The 16,932-nt window shown below is 51.2% G+C and overlaps 1 protein-coding gene across 1 annotated transcript in view; it reads left to right on the top strand.

The window, feature by feature from the left end:
* The first annotated feature begins 2,258 nt into the window (after positions 1 to 2,258).
* PAPPA2 (pappalysin 2) overlaps positions 2,259 to 16,932 on the top strand; it is a 210,646-nt gene continuing 195,972 nt past the window's right edge. The window contains exon 1 of the mRNA XM_066261210.1: positions 2,259 to 3,932. Within this exon, the coding sequence (XP_066117307.1) occupies positions 3,014 to 3,932 (919 nt within the window). The 5' untranslated portion in view covers positions 2,259 to 3,013. The remainder of the gene's footprint in view (positions 3,933 to 16,932) is intronic.

Here is a 16,932-nt window from a genome sequence, read left to right on the forward strand (position 1 = left end):
CTGGGGGTATGGGGCTGATGAGGGGTGGGATGGAAAGGAGAGCGAGAGGTGGGGTGTTGGTGGGCAGGGTTATGATGTCACAGCAAAAGTTACAACAGGAGGAAAACACAGAAATGGTTCAACATTTTTTTTTAAACTTTGGACTGCCAAGAGCTGAAGGAGAGTGGTGAGCAAAGGAATGAAGGGGAGAGAGAGAGAGAGACTAGACTGGAAGCTGGAGTTTTGTGTAGCTTCTTGAAAGCTTATGAATGGATTGTGAGCAGCTGAGAGCCAGGAGAGACCTATAGGGGATGCAGGATCATCCCCACAGTAACAGGGGAGCAAAGCACGCGGGATCCTTCTTCCTTGCTGTGTTATCCCTCCTTCCTGAAATGAATGGTAGGAAACCTTTTTCTGAGGGTCAAGGGGGTGGCATGAGGGACGGGAAGTTTACTTTTCCTTTTCCTACCTGAGTCTCTTCCCTGCATTTCAACTAAGTTCCTCTTCTTCCTTTCTTTCCTGCTTTCTTCTCTCTCTGTCTCTCTTCCTCTTTCTCTTTCTCTCTTCTCTTTCTTTCCCTCTTTATTTCTCCCTCTCCCCCTTCTCCCCTGCTGTTCTTTTTTTATATCTCCCCCTATCCTTCTTCCTAGTCCCCAATCTTTATTGAGGTGCTTTAGGAAAAATATAAAGAAATAAAGGACTGAGTAAGGAGAGTGAAGGGAGCTATGGGAGTGATAAGAGGAATAAGGACAGTTCAGGTTCAAATGATTTGTTAGTAATATCCACGTGCCTAAATTGATATCTTCTTGGGGGACTTGCTTTTAGGCTCCAGTGGACCCAGCCCAGGGAACCAGGACGTGCCCTGGATGGGGTATTTGGGGTACAGCATTCTTAAAGCAAACAAGTCAGTGATTAGCTGGGTTAGAGGAGTTTAGAAGGTGACGAGACCCAAGGCAGAAGAGACAGCATGATCTTACTCTGAACTATGTGGGCTCTAGGTTTTTCATCTGGGTAGCACAAGCAGTGGTTTTAGAAGTATAAGTGATTTTTCCTATTATTGAATGAAAGACCCAATATATTTCTCTACCTATTTTGTGCCCATTTGAGGTCAAACGTCCTTCTCTTTGTTGAGAATTCAAAACCATAGTGTGTGTGTGTGTGTGTGTGTGTGTGTGTGTGTGTGTGTATGTGTGTATACGCACATGCATTTAGGGGATGGGACTCCCCGAGATAGCATCTATCTAAGCAAACATTATTACAGAGGTTAAAATCACGTTGTTTACTTCTCCATATATCCATTCATTTTGAATCAATTGAAAAAAATTATTTGCTTGGATCTAGCTGTTCATTTTTACAAATTACTTATTTTGAGTATCTCATTTGTTTATTTGCTCACTCAGCATATGGTGACTTTTAGTGACTCCAGAGTGAGAAACTTCAGAGAGAATAACAAGATTACGTCGTATGCCTTCACGGCATTTCCCTTTAGCGCTTAACGCAGGGTGATACATTTTCTCCTCCCTCTCAGTGTTCAATATAAAGTGAACTTGGGTGTTTTGGTTTAAATCTCAAATGATTAGGAAAAAAAAATACAGGGCGTTTGTGCAAAAAGAAGCAAAAGAGATGCAGGTGGTTCCTAAAAGGCTGGTGTGGATTGATTAGGCAGGTCTGCTTCCAACACGTGTGAGTGTGTGAGTGAGTGTGTGAGTGTGTGTGTGAAAGAGAGAGGATGTACACAGGGAAGAGTGCTCTACCACCGTATTGATCGTATTGATTGTGTCGGCTGCGGCTGCGGAGAGAGAAAGCCCGAGATGTTACTGGGGAAACCGAGAGCAGTGTCCGTCCCCTGTGCCTCACTGAGGTGGGGAGGTGTTCAGGAGGAAGGAGGGGACAGGGAGTGGGCGGAGTGATACACTGAACTTATTAGCTTTGACATCATCATTGTCTTTAAATGAAACACCAAGAAGATAATTACAGGGAGAGAAGAAAGGAGACGGGGAGCAGGAGGGACCAGAGCAAACAGGTCCCCTGAAGTGTGTGTTCTTCTCACTTTCTTGTCTGTCTTTTCAGGGACCCACGAGACTCCCAGAAGGTCCAGTCCAGGGTTCTCAGACTCCTAAGGTTATTAGGACATCAGACCGGCACCCTAAAGGAGAACTTCACAGAGACTTGCAACATACCAACAAGTTGGAAGGGGATTAAAAAAACCAAACCAAACCAAACAAAAACCTTCAACACTCAACCACCCCAAGCCCGGAGCTGAGGGAAACGTTCTGACCTGCAAGGCGGCCTGGAGGCTGGGTGGGCTCTGGCTGATGAGGACACATCTGGACAGTGAAAGTTAAGTACCAGCTCGGATCTCTGTGCACCCAGGTTCTTTGTTTTGCCCTTTCAGATAGCAAGCATCAGATTCTGTGTCTCTGCATACAAGTTCTTCTAGTCATTTGTTTGGAGGTGAATGTAGTTTAGGTTAAGGGCTACGAAGAGAAGCTGACTCCTGGGAAGGAACAAAACCAGAACGCAAGGAGAAGGGTCTTTCTGATGACCCCAGGTAGCGAGGGCTGTGTTTGTGAGCGAGTGTGTACCGGAGAGGCTTTGGCAGATGGCCACGTGTCCCTCCTCTAGAATCAGCAAGGGGAGGGGCTATTGAAAAGGGGGAAAAGAAGAAAAAGAAACCTGAGCTCACTGGAGGAAATTCAAAGGAACCCAGAGAAACGAACTTTATTCTGAGAGGACTCAACTAGAGCAGGGTGCGAGGCGAGGGGCGCACACGCCGGGCGAGCCGCAGAGCCCACACTGGCACGGCGCCTGGAGCAGGTAGCCAGGAGAGGCACTCTTCTGGGGCTGCTTGAAAAAGTTTGGTCTGTGAACAAAACAGTTTCCCCGGTGACTGTGAACCCACTGCTGGCCGCCTCTGTCTCTCCCCGGTGACTGTGAACCCACTGCTGGCCGCCTCTGTCTCTTCCCCCCTCCATCACTCCGGTGTGGTACCCAGAAGGTGACTCCCGGTGCTGTGTAAAGAGCTGGGGGAAAGATGATGTGCTCAAAGATCCTGAGAATGAGCCTGGTGGTTCTGGCCGGGTGGGTGCTCAGCTCTGCCAGCTTGGAGCCAGGCTGGACACACAAGAGGTCCCTGGCTCAGCGGGGACACCTGAGCGAGGTGCTGTCAGAAGGAGAGCGCTGTTGGCTGGGGACGGAGGTTCGGAGAGCCAGAGCTTCTCCCCAGCATCATCTCTTTGGGGTCTACCCCAGCAGGCCTGGCAGCTTCCTGAGGCCCTACCCTGTAGGGGACCAGGGCGCCCGCCACGCGGGACCCCGTGAGCTAGCTGCAGAGGAGGCGGCTAAGCACAGCGCTCCCCCAGGCCTGCCTGCGAGTGCAGCAGCGAGGAGCGAAGCTGAGCAGCCAGCCGCCCCGTGGGCAGGGGACGGTCCTATTGGGCAATCGGAGCTGCTGGTAGATGATGACACTTATCTTGACGATCGAGGAGCCAAGGAGCCTCTAGGTGAAGCTGGGGCCCGGGAGCACTTCGCCACGGCTGCCACTGTGAGCACCACCTTCACACGCCGGAAGGAACCCAAGCCAGAGACCCAAAGGAAGGCTCGGGCCAAGACCAGGCGGCATCGCCAAGTGGTGGAGGGGCAGGCAGAGGGCGTGCGGGGAGACCCTGACGTCCCTCCCCGGCATTTCCAACCTTGGCCTCAGCGTCCCCTTATGCACGGGGTCAGAACCAGCCCTTTGGAGGACAGCGTCCAGAATGGCAAAGGGAACCCCCACTGGGAAGCCGAGACCTTGAACCCTCACAGAGGAGGACTGCCTGTCTTGTACTTTTCTGGGAGGCGGGAGAGGCTGCTGCTGCGTCCAGAAGGACTGGCTGAGATTCCCCGGGAGGCGTTCACAGTGGAAGCCTGGGTGAAGCCCGAGGGCGGGCAGAGCAACCCAGCCATCATTGCAGGTAATGCCCCTCCCTACCTTCAGGGCTTCCCATGCTCCTGGTCAGACCTAGGGGGCATGGAGGGGAAGGGGACGGAGCAGGGAAACCAGGAAGGGCCGGCCAGGGAGAGGGGGGGCAGAGCCTTTCTTCACCGGCACAGCAGGACTCCAGACCTCCACTCACCATCAGTGTGTCTGTCTCTGGTATTGATCTATGGTTCTAGACCTTGTGCTGGCACGTAGGAGACCTCCAGCCCACTCTCTTACTCCTCTTTAAAGGGGAGGATCTCTAGTTCTTTGTCACTGGCAAGGAGCTCTCACACTCCATTTCTCATTGTCTAGTATGAGATACCTGGGTGACTTTAAAGTTACGTGAGAGTGCATGGCCCCGGGCAGTGAGTTATGCCTGGGCGGCCCACCGAAGACAGGGCTGCCAGGTGCACAGCCTTTGCATCTTGACTGGGTCCCTCTGCTGTGAGCAGCCCTGCAACGCAGCAGAGAGCTACCACCTGGTCCACCTGGTCCAGGTCCCCTGACATCATGTGTGAGGCTAGGGACATCAGGGTCAACTGGAAATGGTGGGTACTTACAAGCCAGGACTCTGGTTTCTAGCCCTGACTATTGTAAGAGGGACCTAAAAATATACCATGGATAACGCTATGGTTTTTGTTAGAGGCAGTGTCTGGGAACATTCCCCACATTTATTTTTTACTGTCCCCAGATCTTGGTTTTCACAAAAAGTCACCCAGAAGGACAAGAAGAAGAGCAGGGATAGGAATGACTTGTCTCCCTGGCCTTCCTGGGGGGGGGGTGGGGTGGTGGTGGACGACACACGAGGACTCGTTTCAAGCAAGGGGTGGAGGGATGGAACCTGCTACTTGATCATCCCCATGACAGCACCATACACAAGGCTAGGCACATGTAGAACCATCTTAATCTTACTCGCTTGGATCACCCACAACATGCGTGAATGTTTCCAGTCCCATTACACAGACGGGGAAACCAGAGCGGCACGGAGCTTGCCAGAGGCGAACTGGGAAGAGAAGCCCACAGCCCTGGAGTGCTTGACAGCTGTCCAGAGGAGAAACTTCTCAGGTTGCTGGGTGCCTGCAAATAAGTTTCAGACCAGAGAAAGAAATCTGGAAGGAGGGAGTCTCTGTCAATGGGGTGTTGCTGGAACATCCCTGCTGGACACACTGTCTCCCAGTCTTTGGCTGTGATTTCTCCTTTGGAAGCTGGGATTCCCAGACATTGAGCACTCTAGAGTTTTGTGGTTTTGCTTTTATTTTATTTTGGGGTGGGAGAGGATGCGAGGGGAGGAGAGAGGGAAAGGGGCTGGGCTGCAGATAGGTGGGGGTAGAGAGAGAGTCGAAGGAAATCCTTCTTCTGGGGCCAAATGGAAGAAATAATGAGATGATTATCTGACCAGAGCTGGCAGTGTCGCGGTTTTTCCCAGATGACATCTTCAGGCTGCCTAATCTGGCTTCCTGGTGCCCATCTGCCAGGGAAACTGTGTTCTTGCAGTCTAGACTGAGGCCCACGACTGCCTACCCCTCCTCTCTCAGTAGCAACATGGGGGCCTGGGATTGGTTCCCTGGCTGTGAGGATTCAGAGGAAGACCCGACAGGGATATATGAAGGAGGCTCTTGGGGACTATTGCTTTGGATGGTAAAACCCAAACATGGGGAAACAGACTCCGGACAGAGGGTACCCGACCCCTGTCCCAACCCTCCTGCGTCTTCCTGCCTCATGACCCACACTCTGGAGAGCATCGTCATGGTTTGATTCCAGTTACTGCGTTCTTTGTCACACCTCCCCCACCCCACTTCCTGTTCATCTCCCTCCTTTGCCCACCTGTCCATCACCACTAGCCGCCCCCCACCTTGCCGCAGCCCACACACTCAGATCCTCCTCCACCCTGCCCATCTGAACTCTCTTAACCTCCCTAAGCATGTAAAATTAGGCAGGAAATCTTTTGCAGACAGTCTAGCTTCTGGGGCTTCTTTCTCTTCAAATCAAAGTGACCCCTGTGGTGTACTGGTATTTCCCCTTAAGTCCACACCAGGAAGGTCAAAGGGAGGGAATGCCCAGGTCTACCTCTTCTCTAACTCCCCCACCCCAACCCTCACCCCCACCATATCTTCCTCCAGTCTTGTTGCACATCAGGAAATATTCAGGAGAGATTTAGGATAAAGGTCTGGGAAGAATGGAGCTGGAAACTTGTCTTCGTTCTCCAGAAAACCAGGCTGTTGAGGCCATAGGCATTCTTGTTGGCTCATTGTGCTAGGCTCCTTCTGCCTCACGGGGCCCCCTGGCTGAGAACCATGTGGTGGTCAGAGGCAGTCCCTAAGGAATAGAGGGCTCTGATTGGCACCTGTTTACCCCCATCACCAGAATAGCCCATCCTCCCTCTCTTACCCCCCCACCCCCCGCACTGGATTGTTAGCGGCTCACTGCCTGTTCCTGGGGTGACTGGCCCCCCACCCATGCAGAATGGCAACTACTGGGTCATGTTCCTGGGACAGAAATATGACTCAATTGCTGACTTACTGCTGTTCCACTGAGGATAGCCCAGGTGTGCTACAAAACTTGGCTCCCCCACTCTCTTCCAACGGCTTTCAAACCTTTCCTTCTATGTACCTAACTCAGATCCAGCTTCCTGGTTCTCAGTCTACCTGCCTCGGGCATTTTCTCTTTATCAGAGACGTCAAGCAATTCAGCCATACCAGCCATGGTAGAGGGGACCAACCCCCTGAGTTGTGGGGGATACTTCCCTCATAGGGCACTAGGTGGCAGTGTTGCTTCATGCACAGGAGAGGAGGCCAGCCTTTGGAAGCCACGTAGTAGTGGGGGAATGTGTTTGGTTTCCTGGAGGGCTGTCCCAGCCCTGGCCTCTGGGCTGTATTGACTCATCCCCTCCAAATGTCACTGGTAGGCATCCCGTAGGGTTAGCTTCATCCAGGTCTTTTTGCTGGGCCTATGGTGAAAGGGATAAAGTGGCATTTTGGGGGTTGTGACTAACTTTGCACTTGTAGCAACTAGTAAGGTACTGTATATATAAAAGTCAAGTCACTATGTTGTACACCTGAAATTAATATAATATGCCATGCCAACTATACTTTAATTAATTTTCAGGATGAAAATTAGGAAAATAAAATAACAAATCAACTAAGGTTCTCTCCCCCCCCTCCCCACCCCCCCCAAACTCCCTCATTCTTCCAAAATAGGAAGTGGGATTCTGGAATGGGTTGCCAGCATGCTGTTCTTTAGGGCCAAGGACTGCTCAGGCTCCACTCCCATTAGGTGCTGAGTTTTTCTCTGTCCCTGAGAGGGGAGTAACGGTTCTGGGCCCCTTGCAAGTTAGACCTGTGGAGTTGCCTCTCTCCTGTATCTTGGAAGCAGGGCAGCAAGGTCCAGCTCCAGGCCGGGGCTGGCCGCAGAGGAACCTGGCAGTTCAGGGATCTGTGCCACCACGAGTAGCCTCTGGTCAGCAGCGCATCTGGATGAGCCATTGGAACTCAGTGGATGTAAGCCAAATTCTGCCCCCCCGCCCCCCCCCCAGTATGAAAACTTGATGCTCCAGCACCCAACCCTGAAACAATCCTGTCCTCTTCCCTCCATCTCAACTTCCTTTCCTCTCCTTCACCCCCAACAAACACAGATGAAAAGACTTTTAATAGGTTCCTCCTCACCCGTAATTGATTTCAAATGTTCCCTGACATCGCCCAAGAGGGTAACCACCTGCAGCTCAGCTTGCGAGACCGAGTCGGTCAGTCTGCGCAGGGTCAGAGCCCGAGTCCGGGTTTCTACATTCGACAAGTGTTTGTGGAGTGCCTCGCTGTGCAGAGCTCCACAGGGAATACAGAGACGTCTAAGAAACAGCCCCCGACTTAAGGAGGAGTGACCCTGCTCCGAGGACTGAGGTTGCACAGAGTCTCCCAGGGAACGTGGGAGTCAGACAGCCCTGGGGGCAGACCCGTCCCTGTCCCTCATCAGTGCTGGGATCTTTGGCAATCCCACTGAACTTTCCTGAGACCTGGTTTCCTCAGATCTCAAAATTATGAGATAATGTCTTGTTGCCTTGTTAAGATGTCTCAATAAGTCACGTATGTCAAGTGCCCTACACACGGCCTGAACCGTGGTGTTTATTTGTGGTGTGGCATTGATGACACGGAGGCCATTGTTGCTAAGGAACCTACTTACCTTTGGTTCTAACCCACTAACCTGTATTACGTAGTTAGGACAGCCATGTTAAATCCTTAGAATTTCAGCTTGCTCCTCTGTCAAATATGAATGGTGGTGAATGGGATATTTTGCAAAATGGTCTCAATAACTGAGACCGTGGTAGAATCAGAGGCCTGAAAGGACCCTGTTATTTTAAACTCATTTGTTCTTTTCAGCCTGGGCAGCATGCATTTGAGTAAATTGTACAATAGGACTAAAGCTTATATAAGGTCACAAACCCCTTTGAGAATCTGATGAAAGCTATGATCACCCCTCAGAAAAATGTTTAGGTTCACGTAGTTTACATATTGTTCAGAGTTCTCTGGACGTCCCGGTGTCCAGAGCTTGCTGGCCTTGGGTTTCAAGCCCTTGTTTAAGGCATATTGATAGTTTTTTTTCTTTTTTGGTTCTGAATGGCACCTGAGCAATGAGGTTTCAGAGGCTGTGGGGCCCCCCCATTCCTCAGTAAGAGGGCTCTGTACTGAGGGGAGGAGTTTGTTCGTGCGGAGGATGGAGCAGAGATGTATCAATGCAGATACAAAGAGAATTTCAAAGGAGGGCCATGTGTGCTATATCCCCCTTTATCCAGAGGACTCAGTGATAGCCGAAGAGTCACTCCCATGCTGTCCCCAGAGCCCCTCTGAAGACGAGGGTCTCACCAACCCCCGCCGTGTCCCAGCTGCCTCTTCTGAGGTTGCCCCAATGATCAGAGTCAGAGTGTTTGCCAGGGACCCAGATGTGCATTGGAGTCTTAGCAACCCTCCCTTGGAGTGGAAGAAGCATGGTGTGAGGGCTGTTGTCAGTCCCTGGGAGTGAGTTCGCCCACCACGACTAGGATGAGCTCCATGAGTTTGTTTGTGTGTGGGCAAGGCAAATTAGTGTTTGTCTACTGGGCTGTGTTGATCAGGTGGCTGTTTGGCCTTCCAGAAGAGAGTCAGTGTCTGGTTGTAGAAGTAAAACAGACTCTCCCTCTGCCCCCTCCGTTGACAGTCCATGGCTGGCCCCCTCATGCGTGCAGCCTTCCTGGATTGCCTATGGGAAAGAGCTCTCTTGTACTTCCCTGCTGCTACCACCCGTCCTGTGTGGTTTCCAGGGTGCTTGTTGTTTCCTGCCTCATTAATTTTGCATGTGTCTAATTTCTGTCTACTGACACTCCCCAGGAGCCAAACGCATGTCTGGTTCACTTTTGTCATCCCCTGACACTTAGCACGGAGTCTGGGTTGTGTTTATAGGACAGATAAAGTACAAATTTAGAGGGACCTTCTGGAACTAGAGACACTGTGTGAGGAACCAGGGTGGTGACTTTCAAAGTCTGCTTTTGCTGCCTGTGCAGGGGTGTCAGGAACTGCTATGGGGAAATACTGGGTGCCGTGTTCCACTCCTGCGGGGAGCTGTGGGGTGCCGGGACCCCTTCTGCCTTCAGCAGGAGTAGCTTCTGTCTCACCTGCTTCAGGCGAAGAAGAGTGTAGTTACTCCCAAAAAGCTTAAGCCCTGCAACTCAGAGCAGAGGTAGATACACTGTGGCCTCAGGGCCACATCTGGTCCAAAGCTTGAAGACCGTTTTTGTAAATGAAGTTTTGTTGGAACTGAGCCATACCCACGTGTTCTCTGTGGCCGCTTCCACGTTCAGTGGGCAGCGGTGGAGTTGCTGCAGAGATCGGATAGCTTGCAAAGCCTAAAATATTTACTACCTGGCCCTTTGTAGAAAATGGTCTTCCACTCATGCTCTAGAACATGGCTTTGCAAACTTACATATGCACAGGGTGACCTGGGATTCTTCCTAAAAGGTCGTGGCTGCCATGGGAACCCACGTCCCAGTGGAGGCAATGGAATTCTGCCTTGCAGACCTCCATCTATGGGTGCTTCATTCATCAAGGATGCAGGCACTGTGCTCTGAATCCCCCACTGCGTTTTCTCTGCGGCCATGTGTGCTCGGCGTGGCAGAGACACAGGCACGCTGGTTCCGGAGAGAGTCACGACCCCTCTGATGGCCAATGCTGGCTCAAGGGCTCTCAACACCTTGTAGATGGCTCCTCAGACTTCCCAGCTTCCTCCCAGGCTTTCTTCCCTCTTCCCATCCTCCACCATTGGGCTTCCATCATGGAACGAAGGCTCTCCTGGCCTTTCAGTCCCCACCTACGACACTCGGAACATTTTCTGAATCTGAGCTTTGGGGGTGCCCAGCACGGCTGTCTCCCTTGGGCCCGCGCGGTTCAGGACCTGGGGTCTGACTCACACGGGTAGGGTCTAGGACTCGGGAGTCCTCCAGGTGTCCAGAGTGTTTGTCCTTCTTACTGCAGTGCAGCGTCAGTGCCTGGCACTTCCGATTACCCTTCCTGTCCTCCTCCCCAGCCTTGTCCTGCGCGACCTTGGGGAGACAGTGCCTGGGCTAGGGCACTACCTGCCTTGCGCTCCCCCCACCCTGCTAGCTCTGTGCTCTTTCTCCTCCTTGGGAATGTGGTGGGACCCTTTGGGACTCTTGTTACAGTTCTTAGGTGGAGTGTAGGTTGTCAGGTTAGAAATAGCCAGGAGTGACAGGGGCAGGGCTGGAAACTCGGAATCACCTTTGGCAGCCTAAATAAATCCAACCATTTGCCTGCCACCCGCAAAGCTTTGTTCTCCTTCCCACCTCCCACTCCCGCCCCCCACTCCCTCCTTCATGCTCTTGTTTATTGTTCCTCTGGGGCTGCCGATCTGAGTCACTCAGAATGTGTGCACCAGGAGGTCTGGCTCCTCTGTGCCTCAGGAAGGCCAGATAAACAGGAGGGGGAGGCTGCACCTTCGTTGGGATTCGGAGCCTATGTCCTCAGGACGTTCGCTGCCTTCAGTTCCTGATGCCATAAACAAGCCCATAAATTCCACGTTCCTGCACTTGCGTATGTAGGATGAGGTTCCTCTGGGGGCTCATCAAATCCCTTTTTGCCCACATTGTACACCCCATAATTCTAGCACCTTCCAGAAAGCATATCTCTGTGTTATGTTTGTGTCTGAAAAATAACAGCATCCTCTGCTTCTGGTGTTCAGTACCTGCCTGGAAACAAGCCCGCTCTTGGGATCTTTTCAAAAAGAGAGCATCCAGGGAATAAAGCGCAGTCAAACACAAACACTCTGGTCTCCTCATGAGTCAGAGCGTGTGGCCAAGGCAAGCGGTTCTGCCCAAGCATGTGATCCAGTCACTGGAACCCAACTTCTCAGAACCTTTTGAAGTCAAAGCATTGCCACGGCAACCAGTTGGGCTACCAGGGCCGGTCATTATGGCTCATTTTGGAATCAGAAGTCCAGTTGAAGATCAGAGGGGAAGTCACAGTACTTAAGAGTCAATCGGTTAGTGAGTCATCACTCAAGCGGTGACTCGGCATTTACTAACTTTTATACATATAATTGCTGTACATTCTGGGCCAGTTAGGGAAAAAATAAAGGAGTTTAGTTCTGTTTACTCATCCATCCCTCCATCTATCTGTCCATTCATTCATCCAACATGTATTGAGCTTCTGTTAGGCGAAGTATCAGGCATTTAACCAGGTGTTGAAGAATCAGGAATGCGGGAGGTAGGGGCTGTCCCCGGACGGTGCTCATTGTCTACAGGACACCCTCCTGGACCTGGTTATGACAGCCCAGCCACTGGGAAGGCCAGCGCTGCCGAGATGAGTCTGAGGAGTCTGCGAGGCTGGGAAGGAGAGCTGGTGACCAGGGAGACTGCAGGAGGCCTGGGAGGCAGCAGACTTGAGGAAAAGAGGAAAGGACAGAGGCATTAGCGTCAGACTGCACAGGGGCACCCAACACGCCAGCAGTCCTGAGGTGGGCTCACTGGACGCAGCGGTTAGGAAATCACTGGTGACGTCACAGACAGGAGTCTCACTCCAGAGTGGAGTGAGTGGCACCGGGAGGGGGTTCCACATTACAGCAGGTGGAGATGTGAACGGGAGGGGAGGGCGGGAGACAGTGGTCTCGTGTGTTCAGCGCGACGGGGCCAACAGAGGTCAGAAGGAGACACAGGAGGGGTTGGTTCTCATTTAAGAGAGGCACATCTCCAGGCCCCAGGGTAACGCACCAGTAATCTAAAGCAGAGACAGCAGAAACCCCCAGGAAAACAATGGAAGATGAAGTCACAAAGCTTTGCAAAGCATGCAAATGTAAGCTCAGTTGTTCCACTACATTACTGGAGACACTTACTGGACAGATACTCATGTCGTACTTACTCTGGGCCAGGCATGACTGTGGTCACTTCACAGATATTAACTCCCAGGCAGCTCGAGGAAGGAGACGGAGAAGTTGAAGTGCAGAGGCGATTTGGACGTTGCCCAGGGTCACACAGCCAGTTCATGCAGTGCCAAGATGTGAACCTGAGCGCTCTGTCCCTAGAGTGCATGCTCTTATCCAATGCGAAGCTGTCTCTCGCTGTTAGGGCAGGAGCGGTAAGGAGCGAAGGGCCCCGGCCTATCTCAGCTGAACCCTTCTCTCTCAGTCCAACTTCTCCTGTGTCCTCCTTCACAGCAGAGGACCTGGTCTGTGCGGCCCAGGGCTCAGGAGTTCTGGCCCCTTGTCTGTCCTCCTTGCACCCACCCCCAACATCACATGTAATACCAGTAATCAATCACCAGATCACATCTCTTTTGCCTCGACAGTAGTTTGCGGACCATCCTGTTCATTCCCACAGCTACTACCCTAGCTTTGGCCACATTCATTCCAGCTGTCTCTCACCTCAGAGACCACTGCACCCTTTGGCTACCTGACTGCACCGGAGGGAATGTTCACAAATACAGAGCAGTTCCAGTAACTTTCCTGCCTAGAACTCTTGGATGGCCCTGCTGTGTGCCCAGATTGAAGTTCTGCTTCTTTAGTATGCAACGGGGGACCCTGCTTACCCCTAAGCCTAATCATTGCCCTTCAGGGTAGGCACACACTCCATCTGCACACGTGTACACCTGCGGACCTGCACATTCACATGTGCATAGTTACTCCTCCCTCACAGACACTCACACCCCACACGTGCACTCACGTGCACACACACACATTCTAATTTAGCTTCCAGCAAGACTGAACTACTAACAGTGACAGTGATTTCTGTCTTTCCTGGCCTCTGTCCTCAGCCCTTTGCACTTTGTATTTTTTCTCCTAACAGGAAGCTACTCCCCCAAACCCACATTCACCTAACTTACCCTTGTCACCCCCTGGGTTTTTAGTTAAAATTGGTACCTCTTCCAGGAAGTCTCCCTTAGTCTCGCTGAGTGGTCTTGTTCCCCAGTGGTTCCTCATGGAGCCTTGAACTTAACCTTGTCAGGGCACATACCAGCTCACCCTCATTCCCATGTGACTTTTTACTCATTGAGCTCCCACTGTGTGCCAGGCACCGTGCTGGGGGCTAGTGCTCACCAGACAAACATGGTCCTGTTGCCACACCCCTTCTTTCTTGGCCAGCTCCCCACCGGGCTGGGAGCTGCTTGCGGTCAGGGCTGGACATGGTTCATCCCACACTCACAGCACCTGGTGCATTGTCTGCGAGTGAAACTCCTCCAGCAGCTATCTGATGGGAGCCGGACGAAGGGGTGTCAGCCAAGGGGGAGATTCAGCCTGATGAACTCAGAAGCAAGTTATTCTGTTTGGACGTAGGCAGAGAAGGACGTGGGGAGCTTTAGGTCCTGGTGGTTTGGAAGATGGCTAAGAGGTTTGAAATTCACTCAGCGATCACTAGAAGGGATGGTTCCCCTTATCTTCTACCTCAGCCACCTGCATCTATCTATAATTGATCAATATCCACCAGGAACTAGTCTCCTAGAAAAATCGAATGCAATTGCAACCTGGTTTAACTGGATTTATTTTTCAACTTTCAGAAATTATCTAGTTTAGTTGCTTCTTTGTGTTTGTGGATATGGATGCCTCCTCATTCTCCCCAAAGAACTTTGGTTGTGTTTGGGGCATTTGTTCACATAGTACTGGGGGGCAGGGGGGTAGGCGGAGTGCGCATGCACCTAGGGATGCTCATTCTTGCCAGTCTGAAGAAGGGGCCAGCCTATGCAACTCCTGTGCTTCCTGTCCTCGTCCCAAACTCAGGAATTAGCACCAAGTGTTTTTGTTTTTTTTTTGAGGGGATGGAGTTCTTTCAACAGAAAACACTTGCTGTACCTAGCTCAATTTATTTTTTAATCTGCTCCCTTACTAGTTCACTTATTCAACAGATGTTTATCGAACACAAACTAGGTATTCAAGAACTATTTTTGAAATAAACCCCAACTTTCTGCAGAATAATAATAAACACTAACCACAGGACAGATCTATTTTAGACATTGTTTGTGTCAGGGCACATTAATTATATGAAATAATTGCACAATGGAATATCCTTTTAATCCGGCGCATGGCACGCATCCTGAGCATGGAGGTAATCTTGGGCACGGTTCCCTCACTGGGTGTGGCTGTCTTACTGGGCCCTTGGATAGAGCACAGGGTGTCATTGGCCTGACCTTAGCCAGGACCAGCGATGGCAGGGGAGCAGGCATGAGGGAGGTGGCCGCACCCACTCTGGTTCTGTCCATAGTGAGGTCTGGGAGTTTAGGAAAGACAGGCCGTATGTTGGGCTGCAGACGACACGGTGGAAGAGGGTGGCGAGTGCTTGTCCTGCTGTCCCTGGTGCTTGTGTTACCCCCCTCTCCTCCTGCCTCCCACTGGGCAGCCGCCTTTTTTTTCTCTGGTCTGCTGCTGTCGGTGGTTTCCACTTCAGTTCAAGTCGCTCGGATCAGCATTTGGAGACTTTTGATTGCCTGCAGGCTTCTGGGGGCTTAGCTGGACCCCGATCATCTATGTGTCACCCCAGCACCCAGAGTGGGGCCTGGACTGGAGTGGATACTTTGGGTTAAAGAAGTGGATGGAGAATAATACGGCCCCTTTCTACCCCTAGAGTGTGATCTCTGCTGATTCTCTAGGGTTAGCCCTGTTCTTGGGTCAGGGCAGTCCTCCTCTCCTCTCCACCTGTTGCCCCCTCCTGGCCTCTGTACAAGCTGTCTGCTCACCTCAAATGTTACACTTTGATCTCTCTGGCCTCTACATTTTTTTGTTGTTGTTAATGTAGTGGTTATGCATTCAGGAACTGAGGCTGGATGTTCTGGGCTTAAGCCCTCTACTAGCCATGCGAACTTGTCAAGTCAAAGTCCCCTCATGTGCGAAACAGGAGTAAGGATCATTTCTGTCTGATAGAATTGTCGTGATGGTTAAATAAATTAATAGATGTCATGTGCTTAGAGCTGTGCCTGGTGCACGGCATGTGCTCTATATTAGTTGCTGTTTTCATTCTTCCACGGAGAGGTGGTGGGGGAAGGAGCCAATGCCTTGCCCTGAAGTCACCGCTGGCCCAGCAGATCAAGGCTGTCATGTGGCCCCTCCCCAGAGCATCCCCTGTTCATTCTTCTCTTTCATGAACTCTTACACATGGATATGCTTCCATGGCTATGTAATTTGATTGACCATTGAATTATTTGTAGTGATACTTGGTGCCCTGGATTCTAACTAACCAGTAGCCTCAACTCACTCTAGCGTTTGAGTTATTCCATTTCTTAGGAGACAGAGGCACATCATTACAAGAGGAATTCAGAAGAGGAAACTAGTAAAAACAAAACCTGTCTGTTGAGCTGTGGGTTCAGCTCAATCCTTTCCACCTTCTGTGGCCTCTGTTGCAGGACGTTCTAACAGTGAGGAGCAGTCAGAAGCATGACCTTGAAGTACTTCAGGATGAGCCTAGAGACTCTGGGCACAGACCGTCAGAACAGCCTGGTGGCGGCCCAGCCCAGCCTCTCCTTCACAGCTGGGCTTGTGAGGCCCAGAGAGGGCACGACACTTTCCTGACGTCACACAGCAGCAAGCTGGGACCACATCTCAGTGTCTCAGTTCCCAAGTTGGTGTGACTTCGGTGCTTCCAGGCTGCCTTTGGTTAATCTAAATCTCTTACTGGGAAGCAGCAGAAAACATTTTGGGAAGATTCAATAAGAAAAGGAAAAAAAATATTCTGACTTTAGTCATTTAATCTGAAATGTCGATTAATTAGATCACCTATTTCTTTGTTCTTTGTCTTCCTCACTCAGAGGTCAACTTTACATGTCCTCTTGGAACACTGAGCTCTGAAGACCCACCCTGCGTTCAGGTTGAGAACAGACACCCTGTATTCACTGGCTCTTTTCAGACTTTCAAACTGGTGGAAACAGGGCCTCTCAGCCCGTAGGTTCTGATTGGCACAGCATTTAGGTTTGTGTGGCCCCCGGATATCACTTGCTTCCTAGAAGGCAGTCAGAATCTCCCTGGGTTATTTGTGACCACATGGTAGAGGCCAAAATGTTCAGATATTATTAAGTAAACACAGGCCAATACATATTCCCTGAGTGCATGGAGACACACGGCATGAATACTAATGCTGAGAAAGTCATGGGTTGTCTCCCTTTGAGAAAGCTTGGTGGGCAAACACCCAGCAGTCACCGGCTAATCAGTTGGGCAGTTATCTGCATCGCGACGGGCTCTAGTTCACGCTTCCTTTCCGCGAGACACCCCCGCCACACGGAGCGCGCAGCGCACACTGTTCCAACACTCCTTCTTAGGGCAGCATTGATTCTGTGACCTGTACCTGGGGAAGGAAGTGCCAAAGAAAACTTCTGAGAAGGATCTCAAAGTTATTTATTTGGTGGAGGAAAGGAAAAAAACAGGAAATGGGTGTTGGTGTTGCTTAGCCGGAGCTAAAAAAGCAAGTTCTCAGCGGAACCTTGCTAGAGATGGGGGAGGGTGCAGAGAAGGACTGGCATCCTCTCTGGGTGCCGCTGTGA

The sequence above is a fragment of the Saccopteryx bilineata genome, chromosome 2 (assembly GCF_036850765.1).
Source record: "Saccopteryx bilineata isolate mSacBil1 chromosome 2, mSacBil1_pri_phased_curated, whole genome shotgun sequence".
Lineage (NCBI taxonomy): Eukaryota > Metazoa > Chordata > Mammalia > Chiroptera > Emballonuridae > Saccopteryx > Saccopteryx bilineata.